The following is a 23,827-nucleotide window of genomic DNA, read 5'->3' as shown; positions in this document are numbered from 1 at the left end:
TAACTCAGCATATTCAGATTTAAATTCTAGCTTTTGACTAGACCTAACTGTATGTATGTGGATGAATTTATTTCAGTTGCATAAACTTTTGTACTGTTTTTCACAGTCTTAAAAATGTTTCTTACAACTAAAATGTCAGTTTTAGCGGGCTGCATCTGAAGCACAGGGGTATTAGAGTTGATTCTTAACTTGAGTAGCTGCGTCTGAAGGGGATAGCCATATTTTTATGGCCATCCATTTGATCAGAAGTTATTAGACTTAAGCAGGTAAAATTTCTTCGCTAATATTTTCATTCTTGTATTTTCACAAAGCACAGAATTTGATGCTTACACTTCAGTGTAACTTTTCTGGAGGTAGGATTTGTAAACACTTATCTTAAGGCAGATGTTTGGTCTGTTTCTTGTGTGTATGTAAGTACCTATAAACAAACAAATTAATTTCAATAATTATTTATCAAGGTTGATACATGCTTAAAAACTGATGCAGCCTATGTTGAAATGCCATAAATTACCCTGTTTCTAAAAAGTCACTCAAGGTGTTGCAAAAATATCTCTGAAGGGGGTTTTGTACAAAAAAATTATGGAATTCTGCATGCATGCAATACTGAAATGTGTTAAGTCAAATAGTAGGGGGAATATATTTCAAAATAGTTTTTCGAAGATATTGCTATCAGTTGCACTTCTGGGGTTTGAATGTTTTAGTTAATATCAAAACCTACAGTTGTTATTCTGGTAAAATGATAGTGTGAAATTGATGCTGTTATACTATAACAATAAGGACGTGACTCATGTATTTTATGTACACATGCATTCAACTGTAGTGACAAATGGCTTCATGCTGTGTGATTAAATGCATATTAGCATTTGCCCTAGGCATTTGATTATTACCATCTTTACTTCATTACATTACCACACTGTATGGCCATATAATTTATAAGATAATACAGACATCACTTTGTTGCTGATAGGAATTATTCTGTTTTATGGATGGTGTCCTTTAATTTTGCCTTTCATGGATTATAAAATTGGTTAATATCTGCTGAAGTGAATCACTGGAGAAGCAAATAAAGATGTTGGCCTCGGGTCACAGTGTCATTTGTGATACTGGCAAAATCTTACAGCCTCATTTATCCCTGTACATGATTGATAACACCATGGGTTAAATGGAGAAAGCTTTGCTTCCATTAAAGGATCATCATGAATGAAGACCTCCCACTTAAAAGTCAGGCATGATGAGAAGACAAGAGACTATCTACAGGTCAAATTAAATAACTTAAATAATTTAAGTGGAATGACAGTGTAATTTGTTCATTCTGTGTTATTACCCTGACCCCTATCAGGCTTATAGGCTAACTTACTTTCTAGTGTAGGGTATTTAAGATGTAATTTTTAATAAGTGCTTTTCAAAGATATAAAGCCCTTTATGGCACTTAAAATTGTGTTAAAATGGATTTTTTAATGTGCTTTTTAAAAAGTAATTTTTGTCCTTATTTTGTTAAACATAAAGCAAATAATAGAAAAGCAAATGTAGTAAAAGCTTAAAAATAGGAACTTCAATCATTTTTACTTTAACTTTCAGAATGTTATCTCATATATGCTCTAGATTATTATTATTATTTTAATTATGTTACTGGTGTACTGACATATAAGTTGTTAAAGTAAAAATGCATCTATTGGGGAATATCTTTGATTACACGAGACTTTTTTTTCCTTTGTCAAAGGACATTTATTAGTAATCATACATCTTTATGGTAGCTCTCGACAGTTGTATTAATGTGTGGTATTGAAAGTAGGCATTTTATAGTATGGTAGATATTTTAAAGTATTTTGTATATTTTTGTTTCTGGTCAAGCATAGTATAAAGTATTTGGCAGGTAACTAAGTTCTTTAATCTCTCTGTGGTGGATGAGACCACAGAGGTGCCTTGCACTCAACTTGGAGGAGGACGAGAGGGAGCATGTATAACATGCTGTACCTTGCAGTTTTCAACAGTAGGCTGTGAAGCATTTTGTTGCAGTCTTGGAAAAAGCAGTCTGAGTACAAATTGCCCATGAGAAAATAGTACTTTCACAATGAAGGGATGGGTGAAGACTCAATGAACTTCACTCAGAAAAACCTTTATCCTTACGTGAGTATTTTATATTGCATTAGGGAGGTGAAGTCTTGTTTGCCAAGTGCTCCTGCTGAGATCAGTGAGCTGAGAGAAAGCCCATGGATGCCTGAGGCCCGTTTTCTTCCAATCCTAAGAGTATAGTGTTGGTTTGAAAATATCACCCTGAGAAAATCATTCTCAGATTGCTTCTATGATGGGAGAGAAAATCACAAGCCCCACTGTGTATCGGTTAATACACATTCTTCTACTGGTTGACTTGAATAGAAATTATTTCATAACTGACATGCACTTCTTCAAGTGCACTTACTTTTGTAGGATGAATACCTGAGTTAGGCCATCTTTATCTGTGTCAACTTTTTCACAAGCACTCTTCTCCCATCCCCTGTCTGCCCCACCATTACCACAGACTATCAGGATTCTCCATTTGGTAACGGTGCTGTCTTGTAGAAAGAAATTCACCTCTGTAGAATCCCTCAACTCTGAACCTGTAATGTCAGCTCATAGCAATAGAATTAGTATGCATCATGTCTTAACATGATATTTGTAAAATCTTACCATTCACATCTAAATACAGCATGATTAAAAGTGAAATCAAATGGCTCTGAGCCTAATCTATTTGCATATTAGCAGTTTTATTAGTTTTGTAGCTATGATCATCTCCCAATACTTGATACCATACCAAAAGTTTTGTTTGTAGCAGTGCTTCATGAATTAGTGGTACAATATTTATTAGTAAGGAAACAATTTTGAAAACTTGGGTGAAAGAAACAAAAAAACCCCAACAAACCCAAATGTTTTAATGTGCTTTTGGGAGGGTCTGACTTCATCAATTCTAAATTCTTTGGCTAAACAAAAAGCAGTATTTTTTTTATCATAGTGATTTACTTTATTTAAAAAAAAGAAAGGCAAAAATAAAAATCAACCACCAAACCACAACAAACAACCTAGGACTAAACTGTGTCTAAAACGCATGCAGATTGGCTGCACAATGCCTGATTTGTGTTGGCACGTTGACACAACAGATTTGTTGCCTGAAGTGGTAACTGTTTGTACATGGTTCTTATTTGCAGTTTATTTGCTGCCTCTTCAGAAGTTCTTCAAACATACACATTTTGACACTGACAAAAGAACTTACATAAATATTTCATTTTGAACAGTTCAGTATGAGTCATGTGTTTTAAAATGGAAGACAAAAATGAACCTGATTTTTCTGTTTTTAGCAAAACCATTATTTTATTAACTTAAAATTAACTTTTGTGGTGGGGCAACTAAGCAGGGAATCAATCTGTTATCCATGACCAAGCAGCTTAAATTTGATCTATACTAGGGTTTTATTTAGACAACAGCAGAAAAAGTGGTGAGCCCTGATTTGTAGTTGTTATGGCCCCGTGATACAGACCAGGTCTCTGTTCTTCCTGCAGGAATTCCTTCCTAAGGGTTCTGTGGAAACAGCCAGATCAGTCATAGCTCCTGTGCTCTACCCCCCTACCTCTTTAATTCTTAGTCCAGCAACACACATGGGGTGTCTCTGGGAAGAGGTAGCATTATGTTTGCTAGTGGACTGGTGGAAATGCAGGCTCGAGTATTAAAAAAATATAATCTGGGAAGTACAGCTGAAACAGTTGTACATCTTTTTGTAAGTCAAATGCTAAGTGTTGTAGTTGTCTCTGATGACACTTACAAACATGCTTTGTCCCTACAGAGACACATGGGTCTTATGTTAGTGTAACTCCTTGCTTGACAACAGTTGATGTAGCTAGCTTGAAGTACAACATTTTGATACTTGATCTTGTGGGACGAGAACCAAAAAGTTTTCTTGTTAAAATTCAGAAGCAGAAACTGCAAATATTACCTTTGGTTCATAATATCAAGCCAATCTGAAGGTTTTCCTTAAAATTGAGCCCGTCTTGTGATTTTTGAAATCTTTAAGATAGGTAGTTACTTTTTCATGGCCTGATGTGTTAGTTGCAGTACCTTATGCCAGCACAGAGCAGTAGTTCTGAAAAAAAAACCCATACTACTTTGTTTCTCATGGTCCTTGCAGTCTTTGTTTAAAACTAAAACCAAACCAAAAATAAAGAGGAAAACCAAACTGATGTGGTGAAGTAATGATTCACTGTTTTCTTTTATGATATTGCATGCTAATTTAAAATGAAAATATTGTTAATTGCATAATGGCTGTAACTTTGCAAAAAGAATGTGCTTCTATATTTGCAAGCTTTGCAGTTTGAATATTCTCTTAAAGAAAAAATGGAGATGAAATACACATTTTTGTTTTGCAGAAACCATTTTGAAGAATGGATGAAGACGTTGAAACACAGGCACTTGACTCTACTCTTCAAAGTCCATCAGAAACATTACTTTCCATTAGACTGTTAGACTTTAAAACAAGTTTATTGGAGGCAATAGAAGAACTACGCATAAGAAGGGTAAATGTGTTTATATTGTTTTTTAGTGTTTCATTGTCTTAATTGCAATCATAGAAAATGCTGCATAAGTGTGGGTAAACTTCATGCTGTATTTTATACTAATTCAGCAACCAGGATTTTGTTTAAAAATACCATGGGTTTAAGCAGTATCTGTATTAAAAATTTCTTTGTAGACAGCACAAAGACAACAGGGCCGTATGGGAATGAATTTGGCTTTCCTGTAATAATGTACGAAGCTGCTACAGTTGATTGCTAGGCTATTGACAAAAATTATCTGCATTAAGTTTTTGTATTTATTTCATTGTAGTTCTTCTCTTTAAAAGCAGTCTTTGATATGAAAAGGAAAGAAGGAGAATCCAAGTCATTGCCAAGTCCCTAAGTCTGTCATTTCATAGACTGATTTACCATTTGCCAGAAGAGCAGTGATTTTGACTTACTTTTGTCTGTTTGGTTGTGCTTTTCAGAATTACCTAAAAGGGCAAAAAGCTGCTGTGATAACCAAATCCACTTTATTTCACCATTTTTAAGTTGCTAAACTATTAAGCTAGAGCCCTAAAATAATAGCATACTGAGTGTTGGAGGATGGGGGCATTTTGTTTTTTGAAATATGAGTTGTATCATCTTGTAGTGCTAAAGTAAAATTTTTGCTGCACTGTTGAAAGCATCTATATTTTCTGTGACTACTTTTTCAGTTATATTTTTCTGTAGTTACCTTTTCAGTTGTATGTATGTGAAAATCTATTTCTATTTCTCCCCTTAGTGTTTCTGAGCTGTTGGGTTTTTGTGGTTTTTTTTGAAAGACCTAAAGTATGTCTTTCTGCACTTGATGAATTTGACCTGTTCAAAAGATGGGCGTTATTACTTTTAAAATGTTAATATTAATGACATGCTTGATTTATGCTTATTTTGATCTAAGTTAAATGTATAGTCTTCTCTTTAAAAACCATAAAATAATAAAAAAAAAAATCCAAGAAAAAAGCTGCATGATCCTACTTTCTTGATGCAGTGTTGTTGAAATTCACCATGGTCTGATCTCTAGACTTTTGTAACCATAGTAGTGTTTATTCTAGTCTAACTATTTTTGTATTTAAAGACTGAAAAATTTAACTTTTATAATTATAATTGGAGTGTACTTTTCCTTACAAGATTTGTTAGCAGTGTTCCATTTACATTGATAACTTTACATTTTTAATGCACTTGTTCAGAGCTTAAAATGTTGATAGAGTGCCATGGATTTTCATTTTTTGGGATTTTTTGGGTTTGTTTGTCTGTTTTGTGTCTGCTATACAACAAGAGTAAGCAACTGTGATTTTAGAAAAGGTTACCTCAGGAAGATGAGCAATTTTTTGGCTTATAGGTATTTCTAGTTTTAAAATTGCTAATGCCAAGAGCCAGTTCCATAGTTAGGACATATGGCCCTAAACTTCTAAGACTTCTGTGCCTTCCTTCACCCTAAAAAAAAAAAAAAAAAAAAGTGTATATATATATTTTTACCTTTTGTAGTTAGAAATTTAATTTTTAAAAAAAAAAAGTTAAGCATTTTACAGCTAGTCAGTTTGGAATCTTAAAGTATGCCTGAATGCATTTCTGTTATTTGCTTTGCTTCAACAATCAGTTCAGGGCTGCTTGCTTAGTATGTTTGAATTTGGAATATGAAACATTAATATTTTGAACAAGCAAGGGTTATAGAATAACATGGCCATGCAACTCTGTATGGATGTTTTTCCTAAAAAAAAAAACCAAAACACAACAACAAAACCAAACAAAAACCCAAACCAACACAACAAAATCCACCAAACTACAAAATCATCTCCTGATTTTAGCTGTTTCTTACAAATTCAACAACATGAGGTGATTCTGTAAATTTATAATCAGCCCTGAGAAAAATATAGCACTACCTCAAGAGAATTATAGTGCTTGTCTTGCACCACAGTAATTTTTCTATGGACATGAAACATACTTAAACTGTGTCATCTGCTGCATAAGAAAGTGCAGAAAAAGTTAAAGTTCTGCTAGTTTCTTACTACTTTTGCAACATCCTTTCCAAGTTGCTTGTGAGGCTCACAGTAGACTGGTAGGCTAATGGAGGCTGTATAGCCTTATAGTGGATTTTACTCTCAAATTTGCCTTTGATCTGTGGCTTGACCTTAGATGAGATATTTTACCTCTGTTTGCTTCTGTTTTTCTTCCTGTTGTTGGTCTTGCCTGTCACTTAGACAAGAGTCTCTTCAGGACAGGAACTATCATGTATTTTGAATTTAATAAATGGTTGTGCTGCAGTATAAATTCAAATTAACAAAAATAAATCTGCAGATGAAATTATCTGTGTGAAGCTAGACAGATAAAGATTAAACTCCCTAAAGCAATAAAATATTAAAATATTTTGAGAGACTTTATACAATCCATACTTGATACCGTAAGATACTATTTTAAAATAGAAATTTCATTTTTCTGAATATGCTTATTTACATAAATACATTGAGTTACTTCAAAGCATCTATCTGCTTTTCACTTTTCTTTGTTAAACATATAGCTGTCATTAAAATAAAAATAATTTAGAGGAATTGCTCATAATAAGTAACTGCTCTACTATTTTATAGATTAAAACCCAATTAATGGTAGCTGTGCATGTTTATTCTGGAGAATGTGTTGCTTACATTAGTATACTTGATACAACTTCACTTTATTCCTTTGGCTGTTCACAGGGTCTTTGTTTTTATTATGAATTGACTTAATATGAATGTGTATGTAATTAAAAGCTACAGAAAATGGTATTACTTTCCCCCTATCCGAAGGAATTACTTAACACTCCAGTAGTTTGAATGTGCTGGGTTTTTGCCAGTTTAGCTTTCCCACTCCGCAAGCACCAGTCAGCCCAGTGATTCTTTTGTGGTGGATATCCCAGTCATTTTGTTACAAAGTCTGCCAGCCTTGCTCTGTAATCAGCTGAGTTCAGTTGTTGAGTGATAAGAGATGATCCTTTTCGTAAGAGGTAAATATAATCAACTTTGAGAGCATAAAGTTGTGACATAGTGCGTCAAATTGGAAGTCTTTAATGCTTTCTGGAGTACAATGCATATAGGACAACTAATACTAGATATAAGGATAATGTTTACAAGGACAAGAAAGCACATATATTGTATTGGATTTTTTTTCTTGTCCTAGACACAAAAACCCATCCTTAGCCAGAAAAGCATGTAAACATAAGAAATCAAGAAAATTCTTCATTACTTCGATAGCAATATGTTCTAATATCCGAGGATATGGGTGTTTTCAGTAGTAGCTGAAGCACTGTAGGTGTTGATTAAGTGAACACAAGAAAGATAAATCTTTGTGATGATTTTTAAAGTTTTACTGATGTTTTTCTTTGATGCCAAGCATAAATTTCAGTGACCTGTTTCCATACCTGAAAACAAGCACCTTTTGAGGCTCTTTCTGGTGTTAACTGGTTTATCACAAAGTCTGGCTATTACTGTAGAGTCTGTCATTTGTGCCTTGAGTTTATTAGATTTGATGCCCATCTGTTTAGTAAAAATTACAAATAATAAATTGTGCTCTTTTCTCTTTGGGCAGTTATGTTATATCTATAACTTGATAGTGCTTACCCTTTTAACTAAAATACTTTCTAAGAAACTGTTTTTTTCCAGCTTTCAAATTTTCTCACAAGTTAATTTCTCTTTACTATAAAAGAAACTTATGTTGTATTAAAGAACATTGGAGTTGCAGAGGGCATTGAGTTTACCCATAAGAACATGTTCTATGTTCAAATAAATATTTTAATATAAGAATCTTTAAATATTTCCTTTTACAATCCTGGAAAACACACACACACACACCAGATTTTGTAAAGTGAAGCTGTATTGACTTGTTATTGGTAATTATCATCCTACTATTTACTGTCAAGCACTACGTAAAACTTCTCCCTTGCTTGAGCCAAAGGAGTATGTTGATGTAGCAGGTGGTATGAGGATCAGCCACTGAAACTGGGGGTGCAATATCTGATTTGCCAGGGAATTTCCTACCTGTGCTCACAGCAATTTCATATCTGTTCTCACAGCACAAGACTGCGAGGTCTTGAGTCTTCTGGAATCAGTTCCATGTTGTGGACAGGAATATTTTTTTAAAGGCTAGTTGGTCCTATCATTTTGCTGTTATTGGCTTTAGTCTTCTTCCCTGCCTCTAATGCTTTCCCCCTCTTCCTTTTCCCTGTTTTTCCTAGTTTCTGTCCCTTTCTGTCTTCTGTTCTGCTTTCTGTTTTGATATAAATTAGACCTCGTTTCTGTGTTTACCCACTTTCATGCTGATGGCCAGTAAGCCATCATTGAGAAAGAAAATATCAGAAGGATATTTTCTTACTTATTTCCTAAAAGAGACAATTCCTGAATAATGTAGGTTGTCATGATGCAGACATTAAGGTTCTCACATCTCACCCTGAGTTTTTTCTGGTTGCTGTTCTCAGAAACTTTAGCTCTGTGTAGTGCTGCAGAGCTGTATGTGCTCCTCCTTTCCGATAGATGTGAGCAAGTTTACATCAATTCCTCTTACTCTGTTTGCTGTGGCTTTGGCTATTTGAATCCAAGTTCTTTGTCAGAGTGGCTAATTTCTGCTTTTTCTTAGAGGGAGGACATGAGGGAGTTTTGATCACCCTTAACTGCTCTCTCCCATTCCTAAAATAAACTACTTCTTTCTGTCAACTGTGCAGGGTTTTGCACTGCATAGTGTAGTACCTTACAGTGCATTGTAGCTCAGGGTACCTGACGTAGTCTGTTTCAGAATGGAAGAGACATACATAACTGTGCGGAGCTAACTCATCTCTTTGGCAGTGTTTCACAGGTAAGAGGGCAAGTGGAGTTCAGTACTGAGATGAAAATTGAAAGTTTCAGTATGAGGTTATAGTATTTGGAAGTGCCATTGGGGCTCAGAAGGCAAATTGCTTTTTGAGATATTAAATGGAGAAAGCTGATGAAACCATAAACTTACTTATCAGAAGGAGCAAAAAAAAAAAGACTAAATTTGAGTTATTAGTGGTATTACAATACTGGTGGACGTGCCAGTTATGATCATGATGGTCATATTGGTTGTGCTATATCTAGACCTGAAAAAAACCCAGAAAAACTATGATATACCTAAAGCTAAACCTTGTTGGAGGCATATTCTGCAAGAGAAGAACCACCTTCAGATGTGTGGAATAGCAAAAAGTTAAGAAGGGCACCTGAGGCATCTGCTGTAGCTATATAGGCAGCTTTGTGGAAACAATCTACAGTGACCACAAACATGAGATTGAATGAAACTAATGCATAAATAAAGATTTTTTTGTTTGCTTGTTTGTTAAAAAGAGCTTAAGTTTAAGTTATTTTCAGGCTTTTGCATAGGATAACTATAGAATCATAGAAGAAAGAAATGTTTCAATACTGCCTTTTTAAATTTCTATTTGTGAGAAGGGCAACTACCATTTTAGAAAGTATGGCAGAAATATTTTCTAGAAATAAAGGGTATGCTAGGGAAATAAAAGATTTTGGTGAGGTTTATTGCAATGAACAATTCTAACTGCTAACAAACAATAAAAATGGTGAATAGCTTGATCTGATTTTCTTAAAGGACAGAGTAAAAAGAGGAAATTAAGGGGGGGGAGAAACAATGATAAAATAGAATAGAAATGTGGGTGGCTTTGTTTATTACCTAGAAGTTGGCAAACAGGACACCATTAACACAGGCTGCAGGGAAACAGAACAAGAAGTCTCAAGTCTTATAGCTGGATTTTCTGCCTAAGTGTAAATTCGGGTACTTTTAAGCAAAATGGTGGAAACAAGGAAATCTGAATATTAAAAAAGTAAGTATGTGGATATAAAAGAACAAACAGTATTGAAGTTTATGGATCTCATATCTGTGATATACACCACATTGTTATTCAAGTCAGTAAGCAGTGTGTTAGCTTATAATTTCTGTGTTAGCAAATAATATGGCTTTTGATTAGGAACTGATTACTTGAAGTTGGAGAGAAGAGCACTATAAGTAACAATGCAAGCATTTAAAGGAATGTATTTCAATAGATGAGCCTTATTTAAACATAGAGCAATTGCAGCCTATGCAGTGGAATCAAGGATAGATCAGTGAAAGATTTCCAAAGGAAAAAAGGCAGTTGGTATACATTTCTGTTTCTCTGCTTCTGAAAAAGGAAATTTTTTGAGCATAAGTTCCAAATATGTGGTTACTAAAGGTTTTTGGTTAATTGTCATAACTATTAAGATCCAAAAATGTTTTATCAGAAACTAAAGTTAGAATAAAGCTGTTATAAATATTTTTTTCTCCCTTTCACATTTGTCTTGGGAACAAAACCTAAGAAGGATATCAATGCAGTCTACTAAGAGTTGTACTGAATTTAGTTCATGAAAGGTATTCTAATTATGGTACAAAGCAATCAGAAACTGTAGTTTCTATGGGTACTATTTGATTGACCTGCATGAGAAATAGGATGTGCAATTTTGTAGGAGGTAGATTATGAGTTCAAAAAAGATAATAAAAGTACCTAGCAGCAGTTTTGGCTGCCTGGACATGAGCCAGCTGTACTCTGTTCCTAAATCTGTTCAGGGTCAAGAATCGAGGGGGCTTGACCAATCCACAGCGCATCTTGTAAAACTACAGCCTGAAGCAAACACTTTAAAGAAGGCTTGACACTTTCTAAAGGTTATAACGAGTAAATAAACCATCAAATTACTCCTCTTTTATTGTTATGGTAGTCTTTTTTATAAAAACACTTAAATCCATGTAGTCCTAAGGCATCTAATAAAAAATGAACACTTTTAAGGTTTTGTGGGTTTTTTGATACCTCTTCAAAGTTATAGACAATATAATTCTCCCAAGTATAACAAAAAATGTTTTTGTCTTATTATAACAGCTGGTGGAACTTCTAAAAAAAAAAAAAAAGTGCTTCACGCAAGTTTTAAAAGCTTTCAATTCAAAATGGGTAAACTATAAATGTCCTTTGAAAGAAGTAAAAATTATGCATAAGGCTTATAATTGTTAGCAATTTCACATGAGAACATTTTTATCATTAATTTTCATTCTCAATTTAAGTATTTATGGTGTTTATTTTTTTAATGGTAGTTACATATGTACACATTTTTGACAGCTTCCAGATTTTTCTTTATAATTTGAGAGTACGTTGGAAGAGTGTTGTTCACTTAGAACTTTGGATCTTACCCTCTTTAGTATTCAAGCAAAGGTTCACTTAAAATGGAAATTAATGCAGTTTTCAAACTTGTATTATTGTATTTATCTAGCTAAATGCAAAGTGCTGGTATGGATACGGGAATTAACTATTATAAATGTCATATTTTTTCATGCTGTTTCTTAGAACAGTTGTAAAGTTTTAAAACACATATCTGCACAAAAATGTGTTTCTCTGAGTATTTTCTTTTCAGTGTCCTCATTAGGATTTAAAATACTTACATATTTTACAATTGATTACAAATAGTCTGCCAGTTCCATTGTCTATAAAGTATTTTTCTTGTTTTGTACTAAAATTACTGCTTTTTTCATATAAAGGCTTGGTTTCATTTAGGTAACTGCTGTTTTTCAGTAAGCCCAGTCTACTTGGATTGAGGTTTTCTTTTGTCAAGAATTTGTAATGGTAGTATCCACTATGTTGTTTCTTTTAAAAACATTATTCCTTTCCCTTTATTTCGTGATAAGCTTAATATAGGTAGATACTTGTTGATCTCCAACAACTATTGAAAGCAGTGATATATTTGCCATAATTTTTAGTGAGGTCAGAATCACAGTGCGTATCTTAAGCTTTTTATCTCTGTTTACCACTTTACCTTCAGCGCTGTATTTCTTTTCTGATGCTAGTTGCAGTTTAAAGATTATTTTGTAAAGGTTCTAAACTTGAGCTTCTGGCTTATAACAAATAAACTAAACTAGATGAGTTTACAAAGAAGAGACGGTTGTATGCATAGAAGCTGAAGAAATGCAGTAATTGGTGTAAGTAGTTTGCATGTTTTTAAAATATATACTTGAAAAATTAGCATGTTATGAAAAGGTATATTAGGAATAAATTATTCAGGCACTTCAGGTATGCTGGGGGCAGTTTTACTGTCCATCATGTTGATCTAAATCCATGCTACATCTCCAGCAGCATGTTACTGTTGCTTCTGTTGCACTAGTACAGATTCTTCAATTCTCCAGATCTGATCCAGGGAATAACTGGCCACCTCCTTCTCTGTCTTGAGTTGTGCACTGGATCAAAATTCTGGTTTTGTCTCTGAAATACACTATACATATGCTAGTGTCTGCACAGGGGAGTGGTACAAATATATACTCCGGAGTTTGGGAAGAATACTACCACAGTGTGTTTTGATTAGTGTAGCAATAATTTATACCGCGTGTTTAGGGGTCAGATTTCATAATCTTACTTAACTTCTTACCATTTTGAACAAGGCTTTTGCTAATAATATATCATTTTAATAGCATTTGTTGCTTAATGACATAAATTGCTTAAGATTACACTTTGTAAGAAGCTGTAAGTCAGCCTCATTTGTTTTTATCACTCCAGGGAGCGCAAGGGGATATATTTTCTTTCAGTACTTATAGATTAGTATCGGAAAACAAATTCATTGCAACTCTGGAGTACTATTTGTTAAGGCAGAACTGGGGAGCATTGATAATCTTTTCAATTATCTTAATTTTTATTTATTTTATTTTTTTCCCATGAGGCATATGAAATCTTCAGGTCTCTTCTCCATCTATATTCTATTGGTACATATCAGAGAAGCAAAACCTAAAGAACTTTTCTGTTCTGTGAGCCAAATTTTAATTTACAAGTATATTCAGCATTTTATATGTAAAATTCACGTGAGTGAGGCATATTTTTAGATCCTGCAAGTAACTCTTGAAATGCTTAGGAGTAGCCTCTTGTGGATAGAAGTGTGTGTTATTTCTATCCACATGTGTTCCTGTAAACTGCCTGTTAATTAAGGAAGTCAGTTTTGACCCTAAAACCTATAAAGGATGTCAATGTCAAAAACCTATTTTAAATCACCTTGGGACATATTTTGCCATTTTGTTTCTATTGATAGTACAGTGGGGCTATGGATGCAATGTAATACTAAATGAGAAAAGGTTGAAAAATCTTTTTTTTAAAAACAGTTTTGCACAGATTATCAAAGAATTGTAAATATCCTTGTATCAAAAATTTGGAACCCTGATTTGTACTGGGTTTAGTAAATAATTGCATTTCTTAAAGATGCAGCATACTTTATTCTTTGTAGCAAAACATTTGCATTATCTGCTTGGTTGTGGAAGGAGGGGAGGAAGAACTTAGTTTGCTATTTCAGTGTTTCAGAAAATTTATTGCTTTATCCAGAGGTGATTTCATTTACTTTATTTTATTTTATTTCCCTCCTCTCCCTTATGGTAAGTAATATTCATGGTATTCCAATTCAGTAAAATTTTACTTAAAACCCTGTATCAAGAGAATAATCTTTTTTCAGGCCTGCTTTTAGATTTTTTTACTAGAGAGATCCATAAATGGCTTTGAGTTGTCACTTTCCCTGAGGATTATAGCCACTTCATTTTGCTCACTTTAGAATGCAGGTTTTAAACTGAAATGGGGAAGATAAACTAAAAAAAAGTTAATGTACACATAATATATAAATACAGTAATTCAGAGAATAGTTCAAGTATTGGGGTTCAAGAATTGGGAGTACTCTTTTACCCTCACAGTCAGCTTGGCCTTTGTTGGAGTGTGTCCAACACAAGACCTCAATAAATATTACTAGCGCACCAATCCATCAAAGAGAAATCATCTTACTTTAATGTAGTCACATTTTCAAGGTGATCATCAGTGTGCAGAGAAAAAGGTGGGAGATTTGCCTTTTGAAGCTCAGAGCAACACATCAGTGTAGGTCTCTGGGTCTTCAAAGGATATTCATTATTTTGACTGTATACAATAACAGGACAGTGGTGAATTGCTTACGATACGCATCAAAAGCCTAAAATACTGTTCTAACAAGAAGTCCTAACTGTTTGATAGGGAAACCTGTTCTTCCTTTTTTGAGTATTGTATTTGTAAAGGAAGGCCAGTGCCCATAAGAATTAGGCTCAAAAGGAAAGCTGATTCCAGTTAGGAAAATTTGACTTTATTATCAGAATGTTTCAGGGAAATTCCTGTAAATTTTTGGTAACTGTGGTTGTCAGCACATAAGTCTTACTGATTATCAGAGTAGTAGTTTGATTCTTGAACAAAGTGCTTCTGCCAAGAACAAGAGATCTAATGCACCTTTCTGTTACTAGTATGTCTTCTGGATTGTGACTGAAACCTCAGACTTTAATTATGTTCTTAGATTTTTTTTCTGGTAGTTCATATTATCAGAAAGTGCTGATTATCCATGACTTCTCTTCTTACTTTCATCTGGTAGGTCCGGAGGCTTCTTGGCAAAGAAGGTTATGATAAATATTTCACTTTTTCCATAACAGAAGTAATTGCTGACACAAACTTTTCGTTTTCCCTGGGAGACATCAAAAAGAATAAAGATTCAAATGCTTTGAGTTGAATAATTAAGATGTCCCAAAGATTCTGACTTATTAACCATGATTATCTGTATCATTGACTACACTTGTTTCTTTAAGCACTTCTTGCAGCTTGCTGAGTTTCTGTTCATCTCAGTATTTTGACTCTGTTCATCAGAATATTCAGTAAGTTTTTAGCAGTGAAGTCATCTGGTTTATTCCCCTGGTGCCTGGTTTTGTTGTAAGATGCATAGGAAAATATGTATGAAGAGGGAACTATTCCTGATAATTGAGAGCTGTAATCCTAGCTCCTAATCCTCTGCTATGCACTTCAATCTAAATTGGTTATTCTGCAAATTTTCTGGCTAGAACAGCTAAACTCATCTCCTGTTTTGCCACATCCAGAGAACTTTTGTGCCCTTTTTTGCTGTGTTGTGTGTAGGCACATGCTGTTGTATGTACTGGACTGTAAAGGAAGAAGAATATGAATACACAGATTACGCTGGTGTTCAGTTTGCAGGTACTGTTTTATGTAAATTTGTTTCTTTGTTTTTTAACTAGGAAACGCAGATTAATTATGAAGATCAAATAAGTAAAATTGTTGTAGAGAAACAGGAACTTGAATGGCAGAAGGTAACTTTCCTACATGGTTTTTGTGTTTTGACTGCTGGGATTTAATCTTAATATAATAATAATATGGGTTGTGATTTAGTGCAATTCCCCTTTTTAAAGGCTGTTGTCATTTCTAATAGTAGAATGTGGTAGCCAATAGTTTATTGTCCAGCCATGAAATTCTATAGCTTTTATATTTATTTGGCTTGTGCCCAACCTAGAAATTTGATTAACGATAGAGAACCGTCCTAATATTTGGCATGACTGGAAATCTCCAGTCAAATGGGATGTAAATATTGAAGCAATAAGACATTTAGCTTAACATGAGGCATGTTGACATGTTAGGGAGGGGGGAACTACGCAGCAGCTTCTCTTGTATTATGCTTAGCTTTGGCAAGTGCAAGTTCCAGTGCAGTTGTACAGACTGCTTCACTTGCAATGTTTTGGAAGTGACAGTTTTTCCAAAAAATTATTTTAAACAGAAACTTAGACATTAGACATATTCAAAAGTGGTTTGTCAGCTTTTAAATGCTCACAGTGAAATTTTCAGTGAAATAAGTCTAACATTCTTCTTAGTGTTAGGGCTCCTGAGGTTATGCTTTCATAGGAAATCCATTCCCTTCTCTAATACAATCAAACCTATGACCCTTGACACTAGGTCACAAGATAAAAGGCTTCACTCTGTATATTTTACGATCACAGAAAAAACAATAATTTCAGCTCTATCCTTGATCCAAGGATATTTAACATCTTAGTAGTAGAGGAAGACTATTTCATCTTGAAGTTCATCCTAACCATCTTAAATTAATAATCCTAACTGTGCTTTTTTTTCCTGAAAGATATATATGTGCACACAGAAACAGGAAACATTTTATATTTGTAAAAGCAACAGTGCTTTCAATTTGTAACCCTTCTTTGCTTTTCTTAACCTAGCATCACAGTTCTTAATAATCTGGGTTCAAAAGGGATGATTTCCATTCATTCTGAGACCTTAATAGCAATTTAATTTACTGTTAGTAAAAAGATGGGACTTACAGGCATTAGGTGAACTCTCATTTTTTTTCTTCACTTTGCATTTAACATTGGCACATGGCAAAACTGATGCAAACAATGAGTTGTAGGTTTTAGGAACTTCATGTGAGCTCTGGAACTTCAAAGCAACAAGCTAATACAAGTTTCTAATTCTGGAGATTCCAGTAAGATGAAACATTAAGTATGACATTTAAATTGAATTTGTGACCTGATGGCTTCTGAATGCAGAATCATATTGACCTCAATAGGAGTTCAATAAGCTTCCTGTGGCTTATTAAAGGTTCTGCTCTATTTTTTCCTTCAAGTATCCCTTTCAGTCAACACTTCCGTGATTCAGTATATATTTTATTTTACCTTAAATTTAGCAAACTAGTTTAAAATAAAGACATGACTTGAGCCAAGTTTCTGATTTAATATGACAATTTCAAAGCAAATCTTTGTCTACATTTTATGAATACTGTAGCTGCTCTTGCAAAAAAAAAACCCAAAAAAACCCAAAACACAAACCACCAAAAAACCACGATATGCTAGAGTAGGCCAAACAGAATAGCATCATTCAGGTTGGAAAAAACCTTTAAGATCATCAAGTCCAACCATTAACCCAGGACTGCCAAGTCCACCACTAAGCCATGTCCCTAAGCACTGCATTGACACATTTTTTTAAACATTTCCAGGGATGGCAATTCCACCACCTCCTGAACAGCCTGTTCCAAAGTCAAAAGTTTCACTACCTATCTTGCAATTAATTGAGTATGTACATGAATGCAAAACACCTTACCTCCACAGATTCTTGTCTTGTATCAAAGGGCAACCGTTGCCACTTGTGGAACTTGAAAGGAACACCAGTTTACTGGAGCAAGTAGCAATTTTGGAACAGCCTTTATGCCTGAAAAACTCTCAATTAAGGCAGGAGAAAAAATCAGACTTCATACATGTGAAATAAATGATCAATTTATTTTCTCCAAGTCATTCTTTTTAATAGTCTCAATTTATATTTACTTTTGTGCAGTTATTACTTAATCATTTTCTACTTCACACTAATATTTCTTAGCTAAACACTTATGTATATTTTTTATATAGCAGGTCAAGGACAGAGCCTCTTGACTACCTTTACCTAATATTTTTTTATTATCTAGAACTACAAACATATATTCTGTATTACTTCACCTCAATTGTGGAGGGAGGGTTTCCTATCTTGTATAGGAACACGATGTTTAAAGTTATTAAAGATTTCCAACTTGCAGCATGTACTATTAGTCAATGAGATTATGATATGAAATAATAACAAAAATAAAAACTATAGTACATCTTTAACTCAGTTTATTATTTTTGTGGATAAGAGTAAAGCAGGCAGTAGGATTATAAAATCTTATACTATTGCCTTATTCTTAGTCTTTTCTGCCCTCCTTCAGTGCTTTCATGTAGTTTGTCAAAAGACTATAATTTAACTAAAAACAGAATAACAGATTGTTCTTTTTAATGAGATTGTACTTTTTAATGGATATTAAAATTAATATAATTAAAATTCTATTATAACTACCTGAAACTGTGTCAGGATGCTGTCTTAAGATGGCAGTGGGTGTTGGATTGCTTCTGTGGGTTGATAGGATTGGTAAGAGCTGTTTATAGAAGTCTTAGCAACAAAAAATCTGAATTCCAGATGTGGGATTGTTACCCATTATGAATTAAAAAGAAGCTGCTACCAAAAAGATGATTACCAGTTAAAAAATGTCTCTCTTTAGTCTTCAGTGTTTGTTAATCAGTCACATCCTTCTAAAAATATTTGACAAGGAAACAGGTTTCTTCTTGAAATACTATGTGTATGGTTTACTGTAAGATAACATTCTAAACACGTTATTGTTATTTCACATGAGCAGGAAACTCTGCAGCATCAGACAGACACGTTGCACCAACAAAACAAAGAAGCAATGGCAGCTTTTAAAAAACAGGTAGCAAAATAAGGCCTTCTCGCTTTGACAATGAGATTTTAAAATATGATGGCATAATAGCAAGTTATCAGTTGGTATTAAAATATTTTTTTGTTGCATATCAATATTAGAATATACAGCTCAAAGAAATCAGGTCTTTCTCTTTCTTCCAGACACAGTATAAAGCCTGTATTTTGACAGTTCCTCTCAGTAAGCCATGCTTTCAGGAATTTTTCATTTTTATTTTTCAAAAAATTCCTAGAGAAGATAATGCTTCTTTTAATCAGTTTTGGTTCCCGCCCCCCCCCCCCCCCCCCCCCCGCCATCTCTAAGTTGGCACGTCCTCTTCAAGGTTAGATTCATAAACCATTGTAAAAGAACTGCCATATAACTTATTCTGTTCAACATTTGAAAGTGTGTTTCAGTCTTTCAAATTGGGGTTGTGAGTTTTTTTCTCTATAATATATAATCAGCAAATATGAATGCTGAAAGAACTTGCAGGGAACAGTCATAGGAACTGAAGCTGTTGCATACGGTGATGAAGAATTTTTCACTAATGCTGCATCACAGTCGTATCACACACAAAAAAGAAATTAAACAGGTTTTTCTTCCTGAAAAAAATAATTTGTGATTTACAAGGTTGCTGTTTGTGACTCTACAGTAGCTATAGTTAAAGAAAAAAAACTCCAGGAAGTACACTATGCAGGGTAATGTAACTGTATTGTCTTGTCAAGTTGCATGAATAAGATTAATCTCATGCGCAGTGTTGATTTTTTTTTTGTTTGTTTGTTGTTTTTTTTTTTTTTTGCTACTGACAATCAAGTTACAGGCAAGAATCTTTGCCATGGAGGAAGAAAAGGTACTCTGCATTACAATTATTTGTTACTTGTCATCCAATGAAGCACACAATTTATATGGCATTATAATTTTCTTATCAAATATGTTCTAAGTATAAACTAAGTATATTACAATTGCATTATTTTTCTCAATATGGCCTTTGCAAAATAAATTTCCTTATAGCCTATATTACTTTTGGGTTTTTGTTTATATTCTACAGAACTTTACTTGTGAAATGTCACTTTAAAATCTGCTTATGATAAAAATCAGTTTCGGTAAAAGTGTTCTTTGATAGTTCTATACTGAAGCTATGCAATATTTACTTTGTTTTGGGGGTTTGGGACAAATCATCATGAGCATTTTCCACGAACTAGTGAAAAATAACGATTTTAACTGGTTTAGTAAAAGAAGATTTTAATAGGGATTTTACTGACTTACCTGAGCTGATCTCCTAAGGAACTCAAACTAAACTGAAGTAAGATATACTTAAGCATGAATTTATGGGATTTTTCTTAACTACATAAGATTTTTATGCCAAGCTGAGTGCCTGCTTCCTCTTCTGAATAAAAGATTTGCATTTGATACACTAGGAGCCTGTTTCAGACAGTGAAGTCAATGAATGTCTGCATGCAGACTCTATTGCTTCACTTAAATTTCCTAGTGATTAAGATGCAATGGATGAGTGTGCTATATGTTTCCTAAGAACTTGCACAGAAATTTGCAAACTGGTAAAATTGGTTTGAAAGTATATCAAAGTAAACTTGGTTTACCGCATTTATATTATCTGGTTTAGTTATTTTCTTGCTTGCATTTGGAGGTTGGGTGTTTTTTGTTTTTGTTTTGAGACATCCTGTTTGTCCACACCTATGTAGTAGTCCCTGACTTGTATTTTCTATGACATCTACTGTTTCAGAATTAAACTGTGTGCTGATTATTTTTTTGTTCTCTAAGTGCTTCCATTGAATTGAATAGCACTTTCAGTGCTTTTTAACAAAGTAACTGAAAGAATAAATTAAACTGTAATGCTTCAGGACAGAGTTTGAATACAAAGAATAATTTTTGCTCAAATTTACATTATATGTACTTTTATTCATCAGGGTGGTTTCAGGGGATTGCACAGACAGCACAATGTCAGAAACAACTAGAACACACAGGGGTGGTTGAATGGTTGCATTTGTTTTCCCTGGTGTGTTCTCTGATATCTTCAGAGATATCAGATTCTGCTCTCCATTGTATTGATTGCTGCCCAAGATTCTTACCTGATTTAATTTCACTGAAGTCCTTTGACTTCATTCATAAACAATTTAAGGGTGTTTATATCTTTTTATATCAATATAAAAATATAAAATATTTTAGGCTTGCATGTATTTAGTAATTCTAGTGATAACAGATTATGGTTTAATCTTCCGTGGGTTGGAAAAACTGAGAAAGTTTTTTCTGTGAAGACCCTGCTACAGCAGATAATAAAATGGATTTACCTGATACTTTCTTTGTTGTTTAGTATCTTTATTCTAAACTGAAGTAACATTAATTCTGCACTTGTCAGGCTTGTCTCTCCCAGAACAGAAAAATTTTAAACTTGCTGGCTAGTCATAAGTGATGAAAATATACTATCATGTTTTCACTTTTCTTTTTATAGCAATATATATGTACATTTTAAAAATATTTAGCTGAATTTTTACCTGTTTTCATCTATGAATTGTTCTGTCATAGCAGAGTAGTGCTTTATTTTTGTAACATTCTTGTTGATAAATTTGTTGTAAATCATAGAATCATTTAGATTGGAAAAGACCTTTAAGATCCTCAAGTCCACTCGTTAACCCAGGACTGCCAAGTCCACCACTAAACCATGTCCCTAAGCATTTATTCTGCCCAAATCCTGAAGTACCACTTTTGTTGAAAGGGAAAATATCAACTTGCGGTGGAAACAAAAGAAAAAGAAATTGATGGACTGAAAGAAGCCTTAAAAGCGTTACAGGTAAATTACTATTTTTGTTAAATAACTTCCCTTGCTACGCAAGTGTTTTGGTTTTAGGTTTTTTCACTGGTAAGAATAGTTGTTTTAAGAGGGTTTTTAAGGCTGCCTTATTTAATCTTTTTAGTACATGTACACCTCCCTTTCCAACATTGACTTTCTGTTCTAACCTTCAGTGTCAAGACTACTTTAAGTCAGCCTTCCTCCTAAAGTTCTTTTCCTCCAGAAGATCTGCAGACTCAGTAAAAATCCAAATAGCATGTGAAATGTGCATTTTTTCATTTCCATAGTCTTTTTTTCTATTCTTGTCTTCTTACTTCTCAACTGCCTGGAAATACTGGGTTTGGACTTCCAAACAGAAACAAGAATTTACACTGGGCCTCCGGCTCACAGTGGTACCTGTGTTTTTCATTATTTTCCTTGGTTTCACTAGAAGGTTTCTGTATTTGTTGCTTAATCCATGGCTTTCCAATGCCTGCTTGTCAGTAAAATTGTCAGATAAACACACAATTTACCCTGGTACCACTTGGTTTTATTTCTATATTGTATTTTGTGTTGTTACATGGTGTTGGAGCAGTTGTGACTGTGATTCAGTTACTTGAAATAAAGGAAGACATAGAGATGTAGCTAGTCTTTGGTTTTCTTTTAAAGACCAAGGCAGGTATGTTGAAAATGGATTAAAAGAGTAGAACTCAACACAGAAGAGCACTAGCATTGTAATGCATTGCCAGATCTCAGGTACTGCCAGGAACTAATTTTTTTCTACCCCAAACTAAGTGGGATAATAATTCTATTGAAAACAAAATGGTTATAATGGATTATTACCCATTATTTTGCAACATGTTTGGTTCCAATTAATGTTCTCTTATAATGGGATGCATTTACCTGGTATCAGACTGTTTAATAATTTAGTTAACACTGAAGGTATTTTAGGGGCAAAAGAAATTTATTCTCATGGCCAGCCTCCTGTGCAATAGCTGTAAGGGTTTTGTTGCCTTGATCAAACCTTGGCATAGCACAGATGATGGAGAACATCCCTCCATGGCTTGCTGAACATAGTATGTGGACAGCAAGGATAATGAAAGATTCCACTGGCTTTTCTTTTGTAAGATAAAACAGAAATTAAAAAAAAAGCTCAATATTAAAAGTTTAATGTTCACACCCCAAATATTTTTGCAGCAGTATAGTTCAGATCTAGGAAATTCTGCTGTGGCTTGAGGAAGCAGGAGGTCGCAATGAATCTGTGGACCCAGAAAAATTTGTTTGGAAATCAGCCTAAAATAAGAGTGAGGAGTTTCTAATTTGGTTCTGTAGCCTTCTCTATCCAGGAGAGCCAAAATTCTACCTTAAAATTATTGTTTTCTAGGCTTAGATTGTGGGGTTTTTTTTCCTAGAAATAGTATTTTCTGTGTAAGATTGACACACAGGGTTCTTTGACATTTCTTTTTTTTCCCCCCTAGACATTGTTGATGTTTCTTTAAACGTTCTAAGAGATATAGAGACTAAAGCTCTTGCAATCTTAAGTATTATACAAGTTAAAATTCTCTGATGTCAGTGGTGTATGAGAAATAGTGTTAATGACTTCAAATGTCAGTCTTATATTATTAAAGCATGCCAGACTGGTACAATATGTCTTTGTATGCCGCCATTTAGAATATCTACCGAGAATTCTTTTTTCCAACAGGGAACACACTTACATTCCTCTAGGACTTGAGGAATACTTTCATTTCTATCTCTGTTTTCTTCTCTGGTTATTTTTAAGAGTCTAGTTTACAGACTGTAGTCCATTTACATGTTATTTTTCTGATACATCTCAGAAAACACAAGGTTTCATGCATTTTTCAAAACTCCTCTAGTAACAATTTGTGTAAACAATTTTTACATCATTTAAATATTGAATTGAAATTTTGTAAATTGAATATAATAATAAAAGAAATAGTGTAATCATTAATTCGAACCCAGTATTACTGTATTGGATGGGCAATAAATGCAATTAAATTGTAGGTATGAAAATGCAGATTGACATTAAAAAAACATAGCCACAATTTAATGAATCTCTTGTTCATTTCACAGATTTCAAAATACACTTTACAAAAGAAACTGAACGAAATGGTAAGAAATTAATAAAAGTAAAAAATAAGGAACAGCTTTTAAGAAAAGAGAATATCTGCTTAGAGTATAATGCAAATACTAACCAACTGTTAAGTGATATGTGATAATTATTACAAATAACCAAAAGAGGTGATACCAGCTTTGAATCTGAAAAACTTTCAAATACAACATCTTCAGATTTTTATAGTGTGATAGCTGCTGTTTAGCATGTGGAATTTTTTCTCCCTGAATTAAAGTACAATTGGTTCATTTGTTGTCTTTCTAGATTAGATTTGAATAAG

At 33.8% G+C, this 23,827-nt stretch overlaps 1 protein-coding gene across 1 annotated transcript in view; it reads left to right on the top strand.

The window, feature by feature from the left end:
- Positions 1-23,827, top strand: part of CCDC73 (coiled-coil domain containing 73) — a 103,910-nt gene that overhangs the window by 41,577 nt on the left and 38,506 nt on the right. Inside the window, exons 5-10 of the mRNA XM_080405846.1 lie at positions 4,395-4,541; positions 15,612-15,683; positions 18,572-18,643; positions 19,446-19,481; positions 21,363-21,437; positions 23,508-23,546. Of these exons, the coding sequence (XP_080261972.1) occupies positions 4,410-4,541; positions 15,612-15,683; positions 18,572-18,643; positions 19,446-19,481; positions 21,363-21,437; positions 23,508-23,546 (426 nt within the window). The 5' untranslated portion in view covers positions 4,395-4,409. The remainder of the gene's footprint in view (positions 1-4,394; positions 4,542-15,611; positions 15,684-18,571; positions 18,644-19,445; positions 19,482-21,362; positions 21,438-23,507; positions 23,547-23,827) is intronic.

Source organism: Falco punctatus (assembly GCF_963210335.1).
Source record: "Falco punctatus genome assembly, chromosome: 10".
Classification (NCBI taxonomy): Eukaryota; Metazoa; Chordata; class Aves; order Falconiformes; family Falconidae; genus Falco; species Falco punctatus.
The sequence above is the reverse complement of the archived record's forward strand: the minus strand, read 5'-3'. Positions and strand labels throughout refer to the sequence as shown.